The following is a 26,023-nucleotide window of genomic DNA, read 5'->3' as shown; positions in this document are numbered from 1 at the left end:
TCACTGCTGACGATGTTGGCTGGGAAAGGACACTGACGTTAGTTAGCTTGTCCTCCTAGTGAATTTGGAGAAATTTGTGGAGATAGAGTTGATGCTGCCTTTCCAGCCCCTTGAAGTGTCTGCTTCAGTTGTCCAGGTTTCAGGGGTCACTGCTTCCGAGCAGAGCATGAGTTTGGGGTCTTAATCCTCAATCGACCAAGACAATGCTGGGGCATTGAAGGCAGTGGTAATTTTCAGCATTGATATCTGTCTTCACCAAAAGATGCTGAGATATGGGAATTGGTCAACATTTTCCAAGATAATGCTGAAAACCTTTATTATCAGAGGGCAGTGTGGTGCAGCGGAGGGAGGCTGATGGAGGACCTTAGTCTTGTGGGTGCTGAGCACTGGACCCATCCTCTCATATGCTCACAGTTCTAGAGATTCAGGTTTGATTCTGACCTCGGATGCTTTCCATAACTGCATGGGTTTCTTTTGGATGCCTCAGTTTCTTCCCACATCCCGAAGATACGCTGATATGTTAATTGGCTACTGTAAATTACCCATTAGAATAAGTACGTTTCCATAGAACCAAAAGGGGAGTAATGTATCTATTTCAAATCCTTGCTGGTGATGAGAAAAGGATAGAAATTGCTGAGATACTAGATACAATCTTGTGATTATCCATTGATGTGGCAGTTGTGACGATGTTATTTTGTTTTACATCTTGTTCAAAACAGGGATGATAGTTTAATATTGGTGGTAGGCAACTTTTAGAAACAATAATCCAGGAAGGAATTGATAATCATTTGGACTAATATGGTCCGATAGAGGAAAGCCAACACAAATTTATTTCTGCAAATTGTGTTTGACTTATTTGGCCATTTTTGATTAGCTAATAGTGAGGTAGATAAATGCAGGGCAGTTAATGTGTTTATGGACTTCTAAATGCCAGTCGATAAAGCACCATTTATCAGCCTTTCAGAAAAAATTGAAGGTCTTTGGGATAAATAGGTAATCATGGCACAGATGGCTCTTTCCCGAGTTCAGTATCTGCATTGCTTTTTTGTGTGTATATTAATAACATAGCCTTGTGGGATGCAATTTTCAAAATTTGTAGTTGGCACAAAACTTGGAAAGAGTTGTCACAGAAATGATGGGTTTCACAGACTCCTTCTGTATTATGACTCTCATTGCAATTCTCCCACTTATTCTCTCTTATATGCCCATCAATAACCTCTGATTCTTCTACTAACCACCTACTATAGGGGTAATTTACAATGCCAATTAACCCACCAGGAGATTTTTATGATATGGAGAAAATTGAAGTACCCAGGGGAAACCCACCCTGTCATAAGGAAAATGTGCAAGGAATGAACTAGGTTGCTGGAGCTGTGTGGCAGCACCATTAACTGCTGCGCCTCTGCGCTGTCCTCTAATTGAGACTCCTAGAATCACTACCAGATTTCTGCCAGCTTGCAGACTTTTGATAGAAATTTGTAGCGAACTATATTATGCAATTTTTTTTGAGACTGCTTAATTTTACAGGCCTAACAAGGAGAACACGGGTGAAGTGAGCAACTCTGGTGCATCAATCATCAAACATGGTCGAAATCCAGGAAAAGTCTTTATGCAAGTTCATTACTTAAAGGCAAGAGCTTCCTTTTAAGTATATAAAATCCTAAAGGTAACTTGGGCATATTTCATGGGTGTTTGCTGTGCTCTGTAACTCGATAAGTGATCATTCTTTTGATGGAGACCAAAGGATAAATGTTGGGATACTCCATATCCAAGGTTTTTTCTGCCTTTACCTGACTGTTATATAGATTCACTTTGTTTAAAGTTTATTGGATTGTGGAACTCAGTCATTACATATTGGATCAATTGAAGTTAAGAAATTTTGTTGGTATGGGTATCAATGGATGCAGAACAAATGTGGGTAAATGGAATTGAGGTGCCAATCAGCCATTATCCCAGTGAGAGTTGGAACAAACTTGAAGATCTCAATGGCTTACTCTTGTTCCATGTGATCAAGTCATAATTATTGTTGCTGCATCCTTTCTAGAAAGTAGGCCCAATCAATAGCAATAGGCCATCATTCAGTATGAGATTTTAGGTTGTACAACATTGCCTTCTGTATGGATATTCGTAATTCAGCCTTTGAAAGAAATTTTCAGTTAATATCTGAATATTTACTTTTATTTGCTGCATCCTATACTGTCAATACCAAGAGGCATTACTGTTATACCTCAGGATTGAGGACTTGCTCTTAATGACTTGAATCATACCTGCCTTTTGCTGTTTCTGTGGAGATCTGACTTCCTGCTCTGCTGCAGGATTCAGCCTGAGCTGAAGGGCTGGGTCCTCTTCACATCTAGTACCTCAGCTTTACACCAGAGACAGCTGCTATTTGGAGCGCAAGCCCCATTCATTTGAATGGAGATGCCAACCTAGTTTGAAAAGGTAAATTGGAAGTGAGTAAGATTTGTTCCTTTATTTTGTTTCTTCTCCATTTCTAATTTCTTTCTAGTAATTTTAAGGTATTTTAAAATACATTTATTTTAATATTTTTTGAAAAGTATTATTTGTATTATTTTTAAAAGCCTCTTTCAAAAGACAATGTGGAAGGAGCTTCAGAATTTGTTGCCTGACACGGAGTCACTGCTGGTTGATTACTTTGCCTCCTGGAAGGGGCCATAGCACCAGACCTTCTGGAGGACATGACCCGTAGGGCCGTAAAAAGCAAGTGTGGTCACAGGAAAAGTTCAGAGGGCTAAGTGCAGTCAGTGAGCTGGCTCGACTATGATTTGGCTCGTTATTTTTGAACCATTTGAATAATTCAACTTTTAAAGCTCAGGTATTTGCATGAGCACACATGTTGAACTAATTGCTTTAGTTTCTCACATAAATATTGCAGTGTTGCTTGATGGCAGCTGCTGGGCCAAAGAATTTGATTTTGTTCTATCAAGTAATCTTTGTAAAAATTGCAGTTTCTTCATATTGGATTGATCGAGACATAGACCAGATATTTTATATTATGAGAAAAAGTAAGCTGGATTTGAGAAGATGTTATGTTTGATTAAAGCCCTGGTGTTGAGTAGGTGTTGGTGATTATTTTTTAACCAATTACCAAAGGAGTAATTAAGTCCTTCAAGTGGAACTATACAAGGGAAAATGATATGTATCAGAATAATGGTAGGTAATTATGCTGGGTATGTTGAAATGTTATCTGCATTTTAAATGCTCAATTTATAATCTGCTATTTTATACCACTGATTATATTCCTTGTTAATCATCTGTCACTATTTCCTGTTTTATGATTGTGAATATTTTTTAGGGTTATTTTCTGCTTCATTACCTTGAGAACCAAGTGGGACAAAAGGCATTTCTTAATTTTTTGGGGCTATTTGTGGAGAAGTTTCATGGGCAACTAATTCTTTCTCAGGTCAGTTATTTTGTAAGAATTGTTTGTTTATGTTTTTTAATAATATGAATGTGAGATCTGCAACATTTAACCACCAAAGTGCACAAACTGTAGAACCTCTATGATTTAAGAAAAATTAACTTAAGTAGTTTATGGACTGGAAATGTCCAGTCTCTATCCTGTAATGCCATGACAAAAATTGAGGACACTGTGCTGCTGAACCACAAACTGTATATAGAGCATCTCGCCTTATGTTCCTTTCACTGAAATCAGTGTTCTGCACTAATAATTCACTGCTTACGTTAAGAGTGAAGATCAAGCAGGGACAGATCTAAATGTGCTAAAACAATCTATATTGGGAATTATTTTAAAAATTTAGCTTTTATTATAAGTTGTTGAATTCTAATTCCTGTTTGTCATAGTTGTTATTATTTCAAAATTAGGATTTTCTGCACATGTTTATGGAGAATTTTTCACAACTTGGAAGGTATGTACAAAAGATATTTTGTTTCACAATTAAAATATGATATTCAGTCTAGACATTCAAAAGACAATTTGGAATGTTCATTAGAGATATAGCAAGCAACATATTAATCTTCTCCATAAATTAATTTGGTACACCTTGTAGCGTCATGAATTCAGTGCATTAAAACACGTATTTTCATAATAGCAGAAAATGTTGAAACAAAAAAAAGAGGCCATTTGGCCCATCATTTTTGTCCCATTCCTCTTCTCTTTCCCCATGGTCCTGAATCAAATTTCTCCTTCATCCAACTCCTTTTGAAAGTTTTTACTGATTCAGTAATAACTTTAAAAGGGAACAGGGTAGAACTACATCATAACAGCTCTGTGCAAAGTTTAATACTCATGTTGCTATTTTTTCTACAAGTTATCTTAAATCAGTCCCTTTGGTTCTTATTCCTTCTGAAATTGGAAACCATTTTTCTCTATTTAATTAATCAAAACCTTTCTTGATCTTTGAGCCTTATCAATCTCCACATGGTCTCCTCTGCCCTGGGAGGAATTTACCCAGTTTCTCTATTTTTTGTTCCACTTAACTGGAGTCTTTCATCTGTGGTACCATTCTAAAAATATCCTCTGCATTCTTTCTAAGGACTTGTTATCCTTCAGAGATAGTGGTGCCAGAATCAGCCACAATGCTCTAGGCTGGGCTTAACTAGATATTCCTAAAGGTTTAGCATATCTTCCTTTACATTCTCTGTCTCTATATGAAGTGACTGACTTGTATATTGGGAAATTTGTTTTGCAGCAGCAGTACAGTGCAAAGATATAAAATTACTATAAATTACAAAATAAATAAATAGTAAAAAAAGGAATAACGAGGTAGTGTTCATGGGTTCATGGACTGTTCAGAAATCTGATGGTGGAGGGGAAGAAGCTGTTCCTAAATCATTGAATGTGGATCTTCAGGCTCCTGTACCTCCTCCCTGATGTAGTAACGAGAAGAGGGCATGTCCCAGATGGTGAGAGTCCTTAGTGATGTATGCGCCTTCTTGAGGCACCACCTCTTGAAGATATCCTCGATGGTGGAGAGGGTTGTGCCCGTGATGGATCTGGCTGAGTCTACAACCCTCTGCAGCCCCTTGCGATCTTGTGCATTGGAGCCTCTGTGATGTAATCAGTCAGAATGCTCTCCACCATACATCTGTAGAAATTTGCAAGAGTCTTTGGTGACATACCAAATCTCCTCAGACTCCTAATGAAGTAGAGCTGCTGGCGTGCCGTCTTTGTGATTGCATCAATGTGTTGGGCCCAGGCTCAAGATGTTGATGCCCAGGAGCTTGAAGCTGTTCACCCTTTCCACCGTTGATCCCTCAATGAGGACTGGTGCGTGTTCTCCTGATTTCCCCTTCCTGAAGTCCACAATCAATTCCTTGGTCTTGCTGACGTTGACTGTGAGGTTGTTGTTGCAACACCACTCAACCAGTTGATCTATCCCACTCCTGTACACCTCCTCATCGCCATCTGAGATTGTGCTAACAACAGTGATGTTACCTGTGAACATTATAGATGCTGTTTGAGCTATGCTTAGCCACACAATCATGAGTGTAGAGAGCGTTGAGCAGTGGGCGAAGCACACATCCTTGAGGTGCGCCTGTATTGATTGTCAGTGAGGAGGAGATGTTATTACTGATTCACACTGACTGTGTTTATTGAAGTCTCTTAAGTATTCTTCCATCTTCAAGGTCTGGAATTTGTACATCCTCATGTCTTTCTTCCTGCATCCTTTTTAAATATTATATTGTTTAGTTAATATTCTTGTTTTTCTCATTTTTCATAATAAAGTGAATCATTTCTCTGCATCAAATGGTTTCTTGATGGTTGCCAGGCATTTGCTGGCCTGAAGGGCCTGTTTCCATGTTGTATCTCTGTATGACTCTAAAGGTGTTGGCAATGATGCAGCCTCGTTTAACACTGCTCTTCACTGAGATTGGTTCTGTTGTAGACCAATTACTTAACATCAGGCTTGGATGCTATCATGGATGGAGATAAATTTCAGTGGGCAGCCAAATTTATGAAGTCATACAGCATGAAAACAGGCCATTTGGTCTACACTGACCAATGGACACCCATCCATATTAATGCCATCTTCCAGCACTTGCCTCATAACCTTCTATACCTAGGCAATTCAAGTGCTTGTCTAGACACTATTTAAATGCCGTCAGCCACTTTGCTTCCATCATTCTCTCAGGGAGTGTGTTACAGGTACTTGCCACTAAGGTCCCCCTCACATTCCCTTTATATCTCTTACTCCTTACCCTAAATCTATGTGCTCTGGTTTTATTTCCCACTGATATGGGGAAAAGTTTCTTGCAGTCTTCCCTATCGATACTTATAATTTTATATAACTCAGTCATGTCCCCCCTCAACCTCCTCTGCTCCAGGGAAAACAGACCTAGCCTCTCCAGTCTCTGATAACTGATACCCTCCAGTCCATGTAACATCCTGGTGAATCTCTGCACCCTCTCCAATGTTATCACATGTTCTGGGGAGGTTGCTCCACAGTCCTTTTGGATTGATTGTGCCAAAGGTTTTTAGTGAGGTTAAAGAAGGCCATGTAGAGTGGCTGGTGCTGCTCCTCTATTTTTCTTGGAGTCATCATTTGGTGAGGATCATGCCCAATTATATGCATTACACTTGGCATGTTTCGTTCCCTGGAATTAGATCCAGCACCGTATCTTCTTTCATTGGTATGGATGTGCATTGATCATCAAGGTCTTTAGTATGCATCTTAGGAGTTTCTCCTCCACTTTTTTATTCATTTGGAAAGTGTAATATTAAACTAAAGTTTCTCCCTTTGCTTTATTCACCATAGTCAGGGGCTGTCTGCAGATATTATCTATCAAGTCTGGCTGGATGTAGCAGGATTGCCAAAGGTAATTTTTTTTGTATCCACTTGCATTAGCAGTTTCTAAAAATAAAAATAGAAGATGTTGGAAATACTCAGCAGGTCAGGCAGGACCTGAACATAGAACATAGAACAGTACAGCACAGGAACAGACCCTTCGGCTCACAATGTTGTGCCAAACTAATTAAGCTAGTAATTAAACACCTAACTAAATTAGTCCCTTCTGCCTACACAATGTCCTTATTCCTCCATTCTCTGCACATTTATGTGCCTATCTAAGAGCCTCTTAAATGCCTCTATTGTATTTGCCTCCACCACCACCACTGGCAGTGTATTCCAGGCACCCACCACTCTGTGTAAAATAAAAACTTGCCCCGCATATTCCTTTTGAACTTACCCCTCTTGCCCTCTAGTATTAGACATTTCGACCCTGGGAAACAGACCTATTTTTCTCTTTCCACAGATCCTTCACAATCTGAATATTTCCAATATTTTCTGTATATATTTCAGGGCTCTAGCATCTGCAGTTTTTTTATGCCTTTTGCTGAGCCGTATCTAAATAGCTTGTATTTGGATTCATGTATCCTGTGCTTACACCTACTCTATTTTGCATGTGTGGGAGTTTTCCAAAGACTGAGTGCCTATCACTTCATTGAAGAATTACTTGTAAAAGGTTTAATGTAAAAAGAAAATTCTATTAAATGCAAATTGAAATTCAGCACACTTGCTATTTTAGAATTTAGTAACAGCTTTATAAAAGAAAAGTATACCTCAGAAAAATTAGTAAGTAACAATACAAAAGCAAAAGGGCAGTGTTAAATTTATGTTATGTTAGTCTACAAAAAGGATATTGAAGCACTGAAGGAAGTGACATTGTAATATTCTTTTCTGTACCAGGACTGAATGGTTGCAATCAGTCAGAAAGGTTGAGGAGGCAGGAACTCTTTTCTCTGCAAAGAAAAATTTAGAGATATATAAAGAATTTAAGTGAAATCTTTTAATTTAACTTATAGAGAATACAGAACTTGCTCCCACAGGTTGAAGTAGATAGCACCAATAAATTTAAGGGGAAGTGAGATGCACACGTGAAGAAAAAAGGAACCAGATACAGGGGTGGAAACAGGCTCTTTTGCATGATAAATACTGGCTAGGACGAAGTGCCCAATTCTACTCTAAACACAAGTTTAAGGCAACTGCACTTTACTCACAAACACTATCTAACACTAGATTAAGCAAAATTAATTTTATTTTAGCCTCAGAAATTAAAATGCTGTTTTGAGAGCAAGTTTGAGCAAGATCTGAAGCCAGGAAGGATTAAGTATTGAGCTAATTTCAGTCATGTGGTTGATTCATTCCATTTATTAATTTTTAGTGTAATATTGGTTACTGTGACAATTCAAAATGATATCTGAGCAGTGTTTGCTTTTACTTTGAATTGCAATCTGTCAAAGCAGTCACAATGTTCTTATGACCAACCTGAGCAGTTAGCTATTATAGGCACTAAGATGGGTTCAGCCACTCTCAGGCTCTGTGACTACGTACTTGGCATCTCTTGGGGCTTACTGTCCGCCCACCCTATCCCAGGTCCCACATTTGCCTGTTTGCTCTAGTGGACCCTGTGAAACAAACTAATTGCATCCCTCATTTGGAGCAGTGAACTGTGGTGAATCAACTGTTGTGTATTTAAAAACTAAACAAAGTTACTAAGGTGAAACACTCCACAGGCATTATTAAAATGTTTTATCAGAATTATATAATAAGTTCATGTAGTTAATGCTATTCCTCCCTCCCAACAAGTATGTCTACTGACTTTTGCAAATTACTCCAATAATAGAAGTAAATGTTCTCTGCAATTTTCTGTTTTGTCCAAAACTCAGCTATGTATATTTTCTAGGTTCATTCTGCAATTTAGATGGGGCCTTAGTAATGCACTGTATTAAGACTCCAATTCCCCTTCCTCTTCAGCTACAGAGTCGACCTGCTATTTGGGAAAGCATTCCTAGGAGTCCCTTATCATTTTGTGCTATTTGGTGGAATACGAGGAACAAAGGAAGGATGCCATTGAAGTTTGAGAATAATATAAGAGGATTACTGTCATTCACTCTTATCTCCCAAATGTATCTCACTGCAACCACCAAGAACTGGCAATACATTTCATGAGCACCCTATTAATGGTATAAGATATAGATCTTCAATATCATTCAATTGTAGAGGCCCAGGAAGGGAACAACTAAAACTGTGTCGATTCATATCCCTAAGTGGCAAGTTGGTCCTGAAAGATTTTGTTCTTTTTTTCCTCACCTGGATTCACCTACTACCTGCCAGCTCTTGCTCCACCCTCTCCGCCCTCCCTTTTATACTGGCTATCTCCCCTTTCTTTCCAGTTCTGATGAACGGTCTCAACCCAAAATGTCAACTTCCATTTCCCGACCCGCTGAGTTCCTCCAGCACTTTGAATGTTGCTCTTTTTTCTCTTTGCCTCCTTTTTCTCTCCTTTTGTTCACTTGTACTCCCTTCAAAAAGTAGATTTATCTGATCCTCTAAGAGGTACAATGTATTCAGGCTGAAATTCACTGAATTGACCTGTATGCTCGGTATGCAAGGCAGTTTTTCACTGTACCTCAGTACAAGTGACAATAATAAACCAATAACAATACCAATACCAAGCCGAGTCATGATGACATGGCTGATGTCATCTACCTGACAGCCACTCGCCTCCTCCCTGTTTGGAAGTTAGGTCTACACTGCCAATGGTTGTCAAAATCTTTAGCTCACCAAGGATAAATTCCCAGAGAAATACTCACCCAATATAAAGATTTAAGCTCTCTTGAGGATAGATGTGAATAAACACCAGGGATTTCCGTTCCATTGGTTGTCCTTGAACAATGCATTTTAAGGACGAGAAGGAGGAAGTGACATACCAGCCAAATTCAATATGAAAAGAAAAGAAATGAAAGGAGAGGAACTGAACTAAAGGAAAGAAAAAAGAGAAAACTTAAAAATAAAGAACAAAATCTTTTAGGAAAAATTTGCCACTTTGGGAAATAAATCTACACAGTTTTAATTGTTCCCTTTCTATGCCTCTAGAATTGGTATTGGTTTATTATTGTCACTTGTACCGAGGTACAGTGAAAAACTTGTCTTGCATACCGATTGTACAGGTCAATTCATTACACAGTGCAGTTACATTGAGTCAGTACAGAGTCCATTAATGTAGTACAGGTAAAAACAGTAACAGTACAGAGCTACAGAGAAAGTGCAGTGCAATAAGGTGCAAGGTCACAACAAGGTAGGTTGTGAGGTCATAGTCCATCTCATTGTGTAAGGGAACCTTTCAATTGTCTTATCACAGTGGTGTAGAAGCTGTCCTTAAGTCTGGTGGTACGTGCCCTCGGGCTCCTGTATCTTCTACCCGATGGAAGAGGAGAGAAGAGAGAATGCCCTGGGTGGGTGGGGTCTTTGATTATGCTGGCTGCTTCACCAGGACAATGAGAGGTAAAGACAGAGTCCAAGGAGGGGAGGCTGGTGTCTGTGATGCTCTGGGCTGTGTCCACAATTCTCTGCAGTTTCTTGCGGTCCTGGGCAGAGCAGTTGCCGTACCAAGCCGTGATACATCCAGATAGGATGCTTTCTATGGTGCATCGGTAAAAGTTGGTGAGAGTCAAAGGGGACAAACCAAATTTCTTTAGCCTCCTGAGGAAGTAGAGGTGCTGATGAGCTTTCTTGGCCGTGGCATCTATGTGATTTGACCAGGAATGATATTGATTAGGAATTGAATGATATTTAAGAACGATATGTTATGTCATTAGCAGGGTGCTCATGAAATGTATTGCCAGTCCTTGGAGGTTGCAGTGAGATTAGTTTTGTATTAATGGCACATATCCAGTAAGTTATGTTACACATGGAGAAGCTAATGACCAGGTGGTCATGCTTTACATTTTTCGTAATGCTTTCTGGTAAAGTGAATCAAATAGTTATGCAAACATACATACTTAGCCCTTGAGCTTAGCAAAATAAACATAAACTCCTAATTCTAGATTCCCCCAAAAGGAAACATCCTCTCCATGCCCAGCCTGTCAAGACCCCTCAAGATCTCAGGGTTCAATCAACTCCATTCTCAGTCTTCTGAACTCCAGCTAATGCAAGTCCAACATATCCTCTTAAGACAATCTTTTGATTCCAGGTATCAGTCTGGTAAATCTTTTCTGAACTGCTCCCAACATTTTAACGTTCTTCCTTAAATAAAGAAACCAATATTGTATACTGTGCTCCCGATATGATCTCACTAAGACCTTAAATTATAAATGACTGATTTCTAAGCAATGGATACTAATATTCTCTCCCTCCACTACTGGCACATTATCCGTGCCCAATGTATAATTTGCAAAATGCATTAAAGTCATCCACCAAGGCTACTTGCAAACCCACAACCTTTGGCAGCTCAAAAACAACAAACGTATGGGAACATCATTCTTCCACGCCACATGCTGCACTTCGGAGCAGGAGCAGGATTTCCCACATTCCCTAATGCAGGACTGTGACGACAATTTGTGATGCTTTTAATCACGTTGTGGCTGATGTCATCTTCCAATATGGATCTCGATCCTATGGCGGGCTCAGTAGCAGAGTAACTTTAACGTCTAAAACAACACGGGGAGTTTGTATTACCACTAAGGGCAGCACAGTGGCACAACTAGTAGAGGCACTGCCTCTTAGCTCCAACGAACCGGGTTAGAACATACATAGAACACTACAGCACAGTATAGGCCCTTCTGCCCACAATGTTGTGCCAGCTCTAAGGGTTCTATCTGTGTCCTCCAGTGCTGTCTGTGTGGAGTTTGTATGTTTTCCCTGTGACTGCGTGGGTTTCCCCTGGGTGCTACCGTTTCTTCCCACATCCCAAAAACATGCTGGTTGGTAGGTAAATTGGCCACTGTAAATTGCCTAATGCCTAGGTGAGTGGTAGAATCTAGGGGGTGTGAATTGATGAGAATGTAGAATTAGTGCAAATGGCTGGTTGATGGTCAACGTGGATTCAGTGGGCCATAGGGCCTGTTTCTATGCTGTATCTCCATTGGCATGATGGCCCCATTCGTGAGAACCCCTTCAAAACATCTTTCTAAATTGTATATATATCACAATTCATTCACTATTGCTGAGTCTGAATTCCGCAACATCCCATCCAACAAGAGTGTGGTAGGGAGTACCTCCACCTGAAGGACAACAGCAGTTCAAGGACATGGCTTAACACCTCCTTCTCAAGTTCAATTAGGAGGCAATAAATACTCACCTCACAATGACACCCATAACCTGTAAATCAACAAAAGTTCAACAATAATTAAACTCAAGATGAAGAGATTTTATTCACAATATTTGACTTTGTTCACTTATGTCTTTATGATAATTACTTGGTGAGTTTTGTTTTATTTTCACATGAGGATTGATACCTCCTCGTTTATGTTTATGTGGTGGCTTTGAAGAGATTAGGAGTGGACTTTACATTGTAGTAAAAATCTGTGCACTGTGCTTTGATCAGTAAAAGTACCATGAGTCATGTTGCTGAGACCAACATAATCCAGGTTGATTCCTGACCAAAACTGAGTTGGTTTATTGGATTGAAGCATGGCTACTGTAAACTATGCACTGGATCCTGAACTGGGAAATCAGTCAGGAATCCTTTGGATTGACATCCACACTTCCTTGTTGTGAATCCAGATTTGTTTGGTCCTTGATGAGGACAAGATCAAGTTTGCATGTGAAAGCTGTCACTGCTGAATAAGATACCAATATGTTTATTTATTAGCACACATAAAGAATGTTCACTTGTACAGGCTGCTACATATTCACACAAAGAAAAATAGTCTAGGTGATATACAAAAATCCCTTGAGAGCAAGTAAATTTGTCAATGTGTCAGTGATTTCCTTCTTGTTTAGCTATTTGATTATACATGGTGTTTTGAAACTATTTGTTAATATACATGATAGAACGTTGTGGTCTTAGAGTGAATTCACATTTAGAATCTCTCATAAAATTGTGAGTAGTAAATTAGAAAGCCAATGATGCTGAAAGAATTTAAAAGGTTGAAAGGAAAATGGAGTCCAGTTGGAAAGAAACAAGCAAAATAGTGTTGGGAATAGGAATAAATAAAAAAATAAATTCTTGCATTTATCTGGTGCTTTGCATGACCTTGAGACATCTCATTCTATGTTACAGACAAAATACTTAAAGTTCAGTCATCTGCAGTGGAGAAATATAGCAGTCAATTTGCATAAATTGAGGTCCCACAAACAAATAGTGATCAAATAATATGTATGTAGCTGTTGAATTGGGGATATTATCAGCCAAAACATTGGGCATAATCTTCCACATAGCTCCATGGGATCATTCACATTCGTGTGAGAGAACAGTGAGGTCTTAAACTAGTGTCTCATCTGAATGGCAGCTCTTCCGACAATGGAGTATTCCCACAGTGCTGCATTGACATGACAACCTGATTGTTTTAAAATCTGTAGAGTAAAGCTTGAACATTGATTGAAAGTCAAGAGTGCTTCAAATTGAGTCATGACTGACAAGTGCTCCAGATTAGTTTTATGTGAGATTATAGATAATGTCTTGAAGATATACATCTTGCATGGAATACTCTCAATGTCTTTTTCTCCTTTCTATTTCAAACACAGTTGATTTTAATAAGGATAATATGGACTGGGTCCTGGTTCACCCATCCTTCAGTTTAAAATTCATAACCTCATAGCCTCAACCCTCCATTTCTTCATAACTTTCAAACCTATAGCTCTTATTTAAATGAGTGTTCCTCTAAATCTGGTTCTCATGTATTCTCAACTTTTGTCTCACAAGTCTTCAGTTTTTTGGACTCTTAAGATTTGGAATTCTTTCCCCAATGTAATTATTTCTCTCTTGATTAACCATTTGGTCAAATGTCTTAATGGCTCTTTCTTCGACACAGTGTCGTTTTTTTTGTCTGCATATGGTCCTGTTAGGTGCTTTAAGATGTTTTGCAATGTTAAAGGTACCATATAAATGCAAATTGTTATTGCACTATTAACTTTAATGGTGGGGGTCTTTTTCTGATCCTTGGGGTAAATAATCAGGTCTGCAATAATAAATGAACCTCACTGGCACATTAAAAGTACTAAAACAGAGAGTACCATTATAAAACACAAAGTTGAGCAAAAAAAATAAGCAGTTAAATAAACTATCATAGTTACCGCTCCAGGAACAGAGATAGAAGCTTCACAGTACAGTTGTTCTTCCAATTTGCTCTAACAAGTTGGGCCAAATGCAAATTGCAGAAATGGTGTGTTTGCACTTGCTGTCTGATTCCACAAACGGACGATGCTCAAGAGATTTGCTACAGTGCATCCTTAATCTTAGGGCATGCAATGAGGGTGTTTACCAACCAGCATTTATTAAAAAATCATGAGTATATATTATTTAATTTTCACATGCAAATCCATAATGTTGCAAAATATCTCAAAAGCATCAGGACATAAATGTATGAAATAGGAGCAGGAGTAGCCCACACACCCCAATCAGTTCATCTGAGATCTGCTTAAATTCTACTGCAAATGCTGTAGCAGATGGAATTACCTTGCATCTTCTCAGACGTATTGATTTGGAAGGATTGTACTTGTTTTCCAGAGGACTGTTGTGAAATTACTAATTTGCATTAAGACAGAAGAGGTGATTTTATCGAAGTGTGCTACACTGACAGATTTTGTCAAAATAATTTTATTTAGAATGTTATAAAATGCCAAGCAGGGTACATATCTGCTCTGATGACATTATGTATACAGAATAAAATGAGGATTGTAATCAAATTGAAGGTTATAGTGCAAGATACTCCAAGGATAGGCCTGTCTTAGTAACTGGGAGAGGAGATTTGTTGTGTTGTAAAATAGCATTATTATGCTGACAGATCAATGTCAGTATTCCCAAAATTGTTTTGTGAAGCTGATTTATAAGAGAAAAATCTTCACATGAAGGGCAATGAGCACTTGTGTAGAAATTTGGTTTATTCCACCAGACTTGATGTGAAGTGGAATAAAAGTGAAGGTTTTTCAATCATAAAGTTGCATATAGTGGAATATATTTGGCCATTGGCACTCACAATCCAACTAACTAAAATCAAAGACGCACCTTGTGTGGAAATTTACGTCTCCAGGATGCTGTATTCCTGACCGTAACCCCTGAGGAAAATATAGCATTGTTTTACACTGGAGCCATTAAGATACAAGTACTACTTGTGCAGGTCTGGTTTAATGATTCAGAGAAACTTGGGAAATGGAAGTGATTTTGTGTAAATCTTTTTGGTACCAAATATCTGAATGGTACAATGTGTACATAAGAGTACTACAGAATAAAATGTAGAATGCATTTTGTAGAGCTACTCGGAAGAGGTCTGATCGACTAAAGTGCATTTATTTTAATGCAAGAAGCCTGACAGGTAAGGCAGGTGAACTCAGGCATGGATAGGTACAAGGGACTGGGATATTATAGCTATCACAGAAGGATGGTTGAGGGACGGGGAAGACTGCAGCTCAGTGTTATGGGGCACAGATGCTACGGGCGTGATAGAGGTGGAGGTAAGAGAGGAGGCAGAGTTGAGTTTTTTGATTTGGGAGAACATCACCCTCGTACTTAAAGATATTCCTGGACAATCATCCAGTGGGGCAATATGGGTAGAAGTCAGAAATAGAGGGGAGTGATCACTTTGATGGGATTGTTACTATAGGCCCCCCAATAGTCAGAGGGAATTAGAGGAGCAAATAGGTAGGGAGATCACAGATAGCTGTAGGAACAGTAAAGTTGTAATAATAAGTGATTTTCACTTCCCTGATATTGACTGGAACTGCAGTAGTGCTGAGGGGTTGGTTGGGGCAGAATTTGTTAAGTGTTCAGGAAAATTTTCCGAATCAGTATGTAGATGGCCCTACTAGAGAGGGGCAACATGTTCCTGGTAGGGTGAAGGACAAGGCTAGCTGGATTAGGGAACCCTGATCGACAAGGGATATTGAGGCTCTGGTGAGGAAAAACGAGGAGGCATATGTCAAGTATTGGCAGCTGGGATCAGCAAATCTCTTGAGTATACTTAAGAGGAGTATACTTAAGGGGGTAATCAGGAAGGCAAAAAGAGGATGTGGGATACTTTGGCAGATAAAATAAAGGAGAATCCTAAGAGATTATTATTAAGAGCAAATGGACAACTAAGGAGAGAATAGGCCCCCTTAACAATCAGTGTGGTCGTCTGTGTGTAGAGCCACAGGAGATGACCAAGGTCTTAAATGAATATGTCTCATCTGTATTTATGGTGGAGAAGGTCATGGAAGCTAGAGAATTTGGGAAAATGGTGCCATTAAACATATCCACAATAGAGGGGGTGCTGGTAGTCTTAAAGTGCATAAAGGTGGATAAATCTCTAATATTTAATTTTTTTGTGTTTTTCAAAAATGATGCTGACACAAAACACAAGGTGTCAAATGGGAATGTTATTGGAGGGGATTCTGAGAGATCAGATCTACCTGCATTTGGATAGGCAAGAACTGATAAGGGATAGTCAGCATGGCTTTGTGCGTGGGAAATTGTGTCTCTTGAATTTGAATTTTTTGAAGAAATAAGAGGACTGACAAAGGCAGCAGACATTGCCTTTATGGACTTCAACAAGGCCTTTGGCAAGGTCCTGCATGGTAGGCTGATCATATATGAAATATATTATTGATCTCTGATCATAGCTAACATGGGTTAGATCACATGGGATCCAGGGTGGGCCAGCCAACTGCATATAAAATTGGCTTGGTGTAAGGAGTCAGAGGCTAGAAGTGGAGGATTGTTTTTCAGAATGGAGGCCCATGACCAGTGGTATGCCGCAGGGATTTCTGCTGGGTCTCTTGTTGTTTATCATCTATATTAACGATTTGGATGAGAATGTAGTCAGCATGGTTAGTAAGTTGGCAGATGACAGCAAAATTGGTGGTATAGTGGACAGTGAAGAAGGTTATCTAAGATTACAACAGGATCTAGATCAACTGGGAAAGTAGTTCAAGGAATATTAAATGGAATTTGATTCAGACAAGTGCCAAGTGTTGCATTTTGGTAAGTTAAGCCTAGGCAGGACTTGCACTGTAAATGGTAGGGCCCTGGAGATTGTTGCAGAACAGAGAGATGAATGGGTACAAGTACATAGTTCCCTGAAAGTGGTAACACAGGTGGTGAAGAAGGTGTTTGGCACACTTGTCTTCATTGGTCAGGGCACTGAGTACAAGAGTTGGGATGTCATATTACAGCTGTACAACACATTGGTGAGACTGCACTTGGAGCATTGAATGCATTCTGGTCGTCCTTCTATAGGAACGATGTCATTAAATTTTAAGGGGTGCAAAAAAGATTAATGTGGATGTTACCAAGACTGGAGGGCTTGAGTTACAAGGAGAAACTGGATAGGCTGGGGCTTTTTTCCCTGGAGCAAAGGGGGCTTAGGGGTGACTTTACAAAGGTTTATAAAATCATGAGGGCATAGATACGGTGAATGGTCATAGTCTTTTTCCCAGGGTAGGGGAGTATAAACTAGAGGGCATAGATTTAAGGTGAGATGGGACAGATTTAAAGGGGACCTGAGGGGCAACCTTTTCACACAGAGGTGGTAGGTACATGGAACAAGCTGCCCAGAGGAAATGGTGGAGGTGGGTAGAATTACAACATTTAGATAGGTACATGGATAGGAAAGGTTTAGAGGGAATATGGGCCAAACATGGACAAATGGAACTAGGTCAGGCAGGTAACTTGCTTGGTATGGATGACGTGGGCTGAAGGGCTTGTTTCCATGTTGTTTCACTCTATGACTCCATAACTCAGATCTTCAAGCAGATGATTAGAGATGTGTTTTCCCCCCTTGAGTTTAAATGTAAATATCCCCCTTTGAGTATAAATGTAAATATACTGATCTAGAGTCAATGGCATTGGGGTTCTTGTCTTCAGGGATCGTACATGAAACACTGGAATTTCCTCCCCAAACTTCTGTCCAGCTGTTTCTCCTTCAAGAAACTTATTCTCACCTGCGCCCGTGACCATGTGTTTGGTCACCCGTTATACTGCCTTTTGTGGTTCGAAGTCCAGTTTTAACAAACAATGTTCCTCTGAAGCCTAGGCTGTAATTTAAAAGCGTTATTTCAATAACCATAGAACTGCAAAGTAAGTGCAGTGAACACTTTAAGGGAAGGAGCTCTATTGGGTCAATTTGGAAAGAACAGGTGTAAATATTTTTGATAAAAGGATTAACTAGGAGATGTACCGTAGCGCGTTATTTCTGCCTGCGAATGGACAATGCGATGTTTAGTTTACACGCATGATTGTAACCAAAAATGAAATGTTAGTAGGCTCCCCTTTCAACTTTCAAGTGGAGACATTGATGCGTTTGGGTGGTTATTGAAGGTTAAACTGTCGCATGGAGCACGTCGCAGATTTTGCATTCATGTATTTGTATGAACTTGCCATGTTGGCAGCACTGAATACAAGTGTTCTGTTATTGTGTAGACTGACAGCGGTTAGCTGGAGCAGTGCGTAAGCTATGTTTGCTATCCGGAGGACAATGAGCCTTTTGCTGGCTGAATGATCAATGTTGGATCAGGTTGACTTTCACATTCCCCAGCTCCTACTCGCCACCCACCTACACACGGGGCGGTACCATACCAAACAAAAAAAAGGCATGAAGCCGGTCTTTTTGCTTCAAGACTCCGCACGGATACGGACAAGCCTGCTTTTATTCTTCTTACGGATGTTTGGAAAATTGCTTCTGGCGGGCAGCAGCGCAGCTCCCGATGGAACGTTGTGTCGGCGGGAGGGGAATCCTCGCGCCAGGGGCGCGGGCCACGTGGAGCCGCCGGGACACTCCCGTGCGCTGCGCTGCGCTGCCCTGCAGCGGGGCAGCGGCATTGCCAACATCTTTTTCTCCAAAAGAAAGCGAAGAAAGGACATGGTAGTCGACAGCTTTCGTTGCGGCCACTAGATATCATTCGCAGTGGAAGCGTCGCTCGATCGTTTCGCAGCCTTTTTGCCACGGGTGTGAGCTGGAGGGGTGGGGAGGTGGAGCAGCAGCCTTAGCGGAGTGAGCGACGCCACGGCACTGTCACTGACCGCACTCTGGGAGTTGCAGGCTGCAACGCAGTTGAAAGGAGCGAGAGTGGATTTCATTAAAAAAATGAAGTTGCCCCGCGAGATTTTTAAAATGTGATATTGCAAACATTTTTTTCTGGCTTTAGCCTCTTACGGATGACGCTCTGAAGTGGACGGAAAACCGACTAGTCTGTGAAGTGCAGAATGAGGTGAGAGACGCTGTTAATTGGCTGTAAACTTCTAATTAGCGATTGGCCAAGTTCTCTAAATATCTCGCAACCAACGTTGTCTTTTATGTCACGAAATATAATTGTTCACTGGAAAAAGAATAGCGAACACGACAAATTGCCAATCTACCTCTGCTTGATTCCATTGTGCTAAAATTTAATCCCAGAGAAGGGAGGGAGGGGGGAAATCAAACTTGTTTCTTTTCGTAACCACACTTATTGTTGACATTAGGTCACAAAATGGGCCGGAATCAATCAAAAGGTCAGAAAAGGCTCCCGTAAAAGGAAGCGCAGCCGCAAGGACGAGGTGACTTTCAGAGAGGTACGTATGTGAAAGTTGTTTGGAAATATCCTGGAGCTTCCTCCCGAACTACAGTAAATTATGTTATCGCCCATTTCCAAGTAGTTGGGCATGGAGAAGTTCTAAAAAATGTATGGTTGAAGTTGGAAACAAAGGAAAATCACCGTGTAGAAAGAGTAGAGCAGTTGGAAAATATTTTCATAGGTGTTCCAGTAATTTTCAGGATTTTAAAATAAATTGGTAATACTTAAAGGGCGACTACGGTCATTTCCTAAAATCAGCATTTTTGCATATTGTTTGAAAAATTGAAATCTATGTAACAGAAAAAAAATCTTCTAAGCAAAGTAGGGAGATTTTAACTTGTTTGATTAAAGTGGTTAAAAGAAAAGCCACTCAGCAAACGATGATAGTTTTAGTAATGTGATATAAATATTATGTTCAATGTACAGTACTAAAAATAAAGTTGTAGTTTTTAAAGTACTGTTAGTTATGCCTGTTTATGACCATTTTCAAATTAAAACAGTATTTCCAATGTTCTGTTCTGCCATTTTTCTCTTCCCTTTGTCTCTCCTTTCATCCTTTGTGTACGGTTTTTGGAAGCGTTTTCAAGTGTTTGCTTCACTGTCTTACTAGCCTGTTCTGTCAGACTGACTACACAGTCATTATAATTAAGTCTCATGTTGTCATCATCCAAAAATGACGCAGGAAGATTTTCCAGGAATAGTGATTAATGGTAAACTTTCGATGATGATGCAGCTTTTACTTGCATTCAAGTAGCATTCAACAAATACTTCAACTAATATTGTAGTCCTATGGTCTGACCTCCTCCTGAGCAATGCATCGAATACTGGTCACTAAAAAAAGCTAAGACACTCAAGCCTCGGAGGCATTGCATAGAAGGACCACGTCACCATTTCTTAGAGGACTGACATAAGAGAAAAGATTGCAATAACACAGGTTCCTCAGCACTGGAACAAAGTATTGCAGGAAGACTTGCTTGCTTTGTGCAGGTAATTGTCTTTGAATATTAAATTTGGGAAGCTGGTTAAAGCACAACAATGGCTAAGGGGATATGGGCTTAATCTGGTTTAAAGAATGTTTGGGAATTGTGTCAGGCTACTTGGTTTGAGCGTAGCAACATAGAAGGTATCAGAGAGAGGTCATTTGGTCACTTGAGTCTGCATAGCCATTCAATATGGTCATGACTGATGATTCTGATCCAGCAGCATGACCACTGCCACCAACATAGGAGACAAGGGATAGGACAGTAACTGCTCATCTTCACTGAAAACCAGACCTCAAATATGAATTTAAGAAGTACTAATTTTATATTAAGCAACCACCCTATGTACAATTGTATATTGTAAGGAAGAAATGGGATTATTTTTTATTTTTATTATTTTTTTATTTATTTACAGCGTGGTAACAGGCCCTTCCGGCCCAACGAGTCCGCGCCGCCCATTTTAAATCCCCAAATTAACCTACCTGTACGTCTTTTAGAATGTGGGAGGAAACCGGAGCATCCGGAGGAAACCCACGCAGACGCGGGAGAACGCACAAACTCCTTGCAGACAGCGACAGGAATTGAGCCCCGATCGCTGGCGCTGTATTAGCGTTGTGCTAACCGCTACGCTACCGTGCCGCATAGATGCATGATGAAAGCAGCCGGTGCAAAGGCTTGCCTATGCAGGAACAAATTGCCGTATTGTTAGTTATTTATTTATTCCTACTAGCCTTTCAAAATTACACTGGTATTCAGTAAGTGGGAAATCACGCTATCCATGATTGAATATTTGTGCATGAAGCTTTGACTTTTCCAGTTTGAGAAGAGTGTCAGTAGCTTAGGTGCTGTCTGCGTTATTATTACGAAAACAGAACCAAAATTTGACATGTGAATTGTAATTTTAAGAAGTAACTTGAAACTATGAATATTTTGTTTCATCATGAATGAGTTTATTAACATTTATATTTGAATATGATGGGTGAATTTTATGATCATTGAGCTAAAGGAAGCTACTGTGGGGATGTGGATCACTCCTAATCATTCTCAATACTATTGTCAGTTTAATATTGCTGACAACAGAATTAGTCTCCCTCCACTGTCTCAGCACACTTCCTTAACTTGAAGTGCCAAAAATCAACTTTGGTCTTGTGTGATTTTACTCTGCTCTTATTCCACAAGAGCAACTTTAAACCGTCAGCAGTAACATTGCCAGACATAGCTTTAGTATTGTCGGTCCATACTTACTTGGAATTGAATTGCAGGAAAGAAATCTTTACTTTCGTATTTTAATCCAACTTTGTGATTGGTGTGTGTCTGTAGTACAAAAGTGAACAAACATAAGTAAGAGATGTTTGGCATTTGGTGCTCCTAGTGAGGAATGCTAATTACAAGGAGGAAATATTGGGAAATCACAGCCCTAGAGCTTGAAATTTTCTGTTCAGTTATTTTAGTAAGTGGAAAATCACAGGCCAAGGACCAGCAATGTACTTACTTATGCCTTCTGTGAGTGCTATTCACAGGAAATTCCCAAACAGAAACTAAAATTCCACACTTTTCCAAATTTGTTCTAAATTGTACTCCATTTGCCACATCACTTTACTCATCTATATTCCTTTGTATTATTTGCAGTGCTTAATTTCCCACCTATCTCTCTATTGGCAACAAACTTGGAAGTGTAACACTTGGTGTCCTTGCATTAGCCATTGTTGGAAATTATAAATATCTGAAGTTCAAGCACTGCTCCTTCACAAAGTCCACAGAATAAGGCTAGTCTTTGTTGAAATTGCAATATAGATAAAATTTTATAAGTGCAACCTCTTTGAAAGAAAGGATCTATAGGTATAAGTTAATTGTCTGTCCCTTATGCAGGATTATATTTAAACCTGGAACTGAGCAGGTTTTAGACATACTATATAAACGTAGACGCTAATCAGTTTGTGTTTTTAAGGAGAACCTTTTTTTTTAATACACATTAATTTAATTAGTTATTGGCCATTGTTTTGTACGCAACAAGAAAAAATATTGTCATTGTGTCAAGGTCGTTTTAAAAACAGTGTCAGCTTGTTAATATACATCTTATGATTAATGTCTACAGAGGCATGAGATAGATTTAAGTCTGCTCATAAGAAGAAAATAGTCTATGCTCAGATGTATTACACACACATTCTGGGGATTCCGATGCCATTTATCTGATGTACATAATGATTAAAATGTGCTATCTGTAGAAGTATTTGCATTATGTTTCAGGGAAGAAAAACAGCTTATTGGTAGAAAAAAACTGCAGGTTTAAACAAGTTATGTCAAGATTTATAGCTTACCTTTGAAAGTACACATCTTAGCAATTATCATAAGACTGTCTTACTAGTCTAGGCTCGGTTATTTAGAATGAATTATTGATGTGTGATGAGCTTGGTGGAGCCAGCAGCAGGCTGTGTGGAAACAATCCACAATGGCCTGACGTAAGTTAATGACTGCTGTATAATTCAACATTTATAGGTTGAGATTTGTGTTTTTATATACGACAGGAAAGTAGGATGTCACCAGCAGATTCACATCAGGCTGGAGAGATGAAATGAGGCAATGGAGATTAAATTCAATTTCTGAAACTTACTTACAGATAACATTGTCCACAGATGTCACAAGCAGATCAATAACCGGTCTTGGAATTATTATTAACCAAACATATTTTGGAATTCTAGCTCATAAATTAGAAGTAACGTAACATTCATTTTTTTGGGAACTGTTGTTTAATAAGGTTAATGTTTCTCAATTGATGTTGTAAGTAACAAGATGCATTTGTACACTTATTTATTTTAGAGTCTTGAACGATTCCGGTATATAAATAGTGAAGCTTTGATCAGTTAGCAGCCTAATTCAGAGTGAAAACATTTACGACTTCCTTTGTGGTATACTCATTCCACCCTCTGGGGTATTGTGTGCCATTTTCCTGTGGTTTTATTTCCTGATTTTATTTTCCTCATAGTAATTTTTCCTAACTTAGGCTGTTATCACAAAGGGGTTTATTAGTGAGAAACTCCAAACACAATGAATTCCTCTAGTGAAGAAGCTTGCAGGTTTAACCTGGTGGAGTGTCTGAACCATTCACCCAGTGATACTTTGAGCCTGTAGATTCTCAGCAATATAATTAACATGAAGTATTGCTTTTGGATGCTGCTCGTTTCAGACAGATGATGATTTAATAGTTAGAAAATGCAAACAGGCCTCACAGAAACGATAACACTTTTTCATCCTTAGTTTTTTTACAAACTAAGCAACAAATAAGAAAGTAAGAATTCTGATGTTCATCAGTTTGGGCTTTAGCAGTTGGAATCCGTGATCAGTATGAGAATTGCAATTTAAATCAATGCAAGCAAGTTCGTACATTTGCAACGTCATACACTAATCACTCATCAAAATTCCAAATAAAGGTATATAAACACATTTATCTAAATTTTATCTCTGCAAGATTAATTCCTTTGGCATTAAAGTTAAGAGAAATATTTTTTATAATATTGGGCCAAGTTTTGCTGACAGATAGGGACTGCTGGCTATCAGCCATTCACAACCTGGCACACCTTGGACTTCTGTGTGGCAGGAGATGGAAGACCAAATGGAGGTTACATGCTAGTGTATCTGATTGTTAGCTCTGCTGCTGGATTCACCATAGAGTCCAGTGGCAGATCAATAATATGCTGAGGAAAGGACTTGGATACATTTTGTATCCTGCCTTAGGTCTTATGCTAGGGAGGCCTGGCATACAAGTGATGATCCTTGTGGATTTGAATGGGATTACCAGTTGTGTGGAGAAAGGTAGGTGCAGGTTGGTACATTTTTATTTTTAAAGTTGGCCTCGGGATATGATAACCAAAGCCTGCTCTGCCCTGCTGGAAGCTTGTCGAATGTGAGATTCAGCTCGTTCAATTCCCCTTTATCCAGAGGAGATAAGTATGGATAGGCGGGGACTGCAGGCAGTGAGTCTAAGCAATGGGCCAAATCCAGGTTGAACTGGTCCATTATCAATTTAGTAGCCTGTGGCTCCCAAATTTCACTGCGCCACCAATAATAGATGACCAATCTGGTTTGATCTTCGTTAGAGAAAGATCTAGTAATTGTCTGTTCCATCATTTGTATGTCTGCACTTTCATCTTTGTAGATACACTAACCCTTTAATCTTACATTTTACTGCAATTTTATTATAGTACTATGTGATAAAGAAGGCACGACTACATTAGTACTGCATAGCTTGATATAGAAAAGTCTAGTTCTATTCTGCCACATTATTGATCATAATACATCATTCTGAATTTTCCATTTTTATGGAACTGTGTGTGTGACCATTTTTGCTGCTTTTCTGCTAAGCTCTATGTAGAACCTTTCAGCGAACCTCCTCAATCCATGTTGAACATTTGCCATGGCAACAGAAATATGGTCTCACCTTGGTCAATATGGTTCAGTCCATATTGTGCAATTGTTTCACTAGTTGCAAATAACTTGTGTGGGAAGCCAGGGTATATTTATGGGATGATGTTCATAGATGTCTACAAATACAAAGAAAGTGAAGGGATGAACTTTGGTTAAGAACATGTACTTACTTTTGAAATAGAGAATGAATATGCACGATTAGCTTAAGGAAATGCAATGTAATTAGGTTTGGCTCTATCACTGAATAGATTTTTTATAGGGTGTAACAAATGTTTCATTTATGTTATGAATGTTTTAATTCATTGAGATGAGTGAAATGGGAGATGAACTATATGTCAGTCCTGAATATGTATAAGGTGTATTTGTTGGGTTAAAAGGTGTTTTTATATTGCCAACTTCAATACCAGTAAATTTTCTGTATTGACAATGGATAAATAGTATTTTGTCTTTAACTGGGTGACTATGCTGAATATCTGTATAAAAGGTGTTAGTTATTAAGGGTATCTGTGGTTTGTTTCATTATTTATCTGTTGGAGCTGCTTCCTGCAAAAGTAGAACATAGAACCGTACAGCACAGTACAGGCCCTTCGGCTCACAATGTTGTGCCGACATTTTATCCTGCCCTAACAGGTAGCTATCTAAGTCTCTTAAATGTCCCTAATGTATCTGCCCCCACAACCTCTGCCGGCAGTGCAGTCCACTCTGTGTAAAAAAAACTTACCTGTGACATCCCCCTTATCTTCCTCCAATCACCTTAAAATTATGTCCCTTTATGCCAATCACTATAAGATAGTTGGGTATTGGATGGAATAAGAGCAAGGAGCTCAAAATTATAGGTTTTGACAACGGAAGTAAGAGAGAGTTTTTTTTTCTACTGGCATTAGGTTGGTAATCAGAGAACAGATTTATGGTAATTGACAAAAAGAAGGGAGATGTGAAGAAATTGTTTTATACAAGAAGTTGTTTATGATCTGAAATACATGTCCCTAAGCTCTATAATTCCCTCCCAAAACCCATCTACCTATGCTTCTCTTTTTCTTCTAATGCACATATTGGCTTAGTTAAGAGCATAAATATTAACATGACTACATTTTTGTCAATGGCACCCTGTGATTTGTGTCACTAGTCAGCATAATTTTTGATAAATGAGATGAAACAAATAAAAATAAG

General features: G+C 39.2%; 1 protein-coding gene across 8 annotated transcripts in view; it reads left to right on the top strand.

Moving 5' to 3' along the window:
• The window catches only part of aopep (aminopeptidase O (putative)), a 175,007-nt gene that overhangs the window by 83,417 nt on the left and 65,567 nt on the right, over positions 1 to 26,023 (top strand). For 7 of the 8 annotated variants that reach the window (XR_007956689.1, XM_052020422.1, XM_052020421.1 and 4 more), the window contains exons 8-13: positions 1,528 to 1,630; positions 3,317 to 3,424; positions 3,847 to 3,890; positions 6,741 to 6,801; positions 19,047 to 19,109; positions 19,360 to 19,449. Coding sequence is in view for 7 of the 8 variants with exons in the window: in XM_052020422.1 (XP_051876382.1) it covers positions 1,528 to 1,630; positions 3,317 to 3,424; positions 3,847 to 3,890; positions 6,741 to 6,801; positions 19,047 to 19,109; positions 19,360 to 19,449 (469 nt within the window). In the remaining variant the exon portion in view is untranslated. The remainder of the gene's footprint in view (positions 1 to 1,527; positions 1,631 to 3,316; positions 3,425 to 3,846; positions 3,891 to 6,740; positions 6,802 to 19,046; positions 19,110 to 19,359; positions 19,450 to 26,023) is intronic. The other variant, XM_052020423.1, reaches the window with a different exon arrangement.

Source organism: Pristis pectinata, chromosome 7 (assembly GCF_009764475.1).
Source record: "Pristis pectinata isolate sPriPec2 chromosome 7, sPriPec2.1.pri, whole genome shotgun sequence".
NCBI lineage: Eukaryota > Metazoa > Chordata > Chondrichthyes > Rhinopristiformes > Pristidae > Pristis > Pristis pectinata.
The sequence above is the reverse complement of the archived record's forward strand: the minus strand, read 5'-3'. Positions and strand labels throughout refer to the sequence as shown.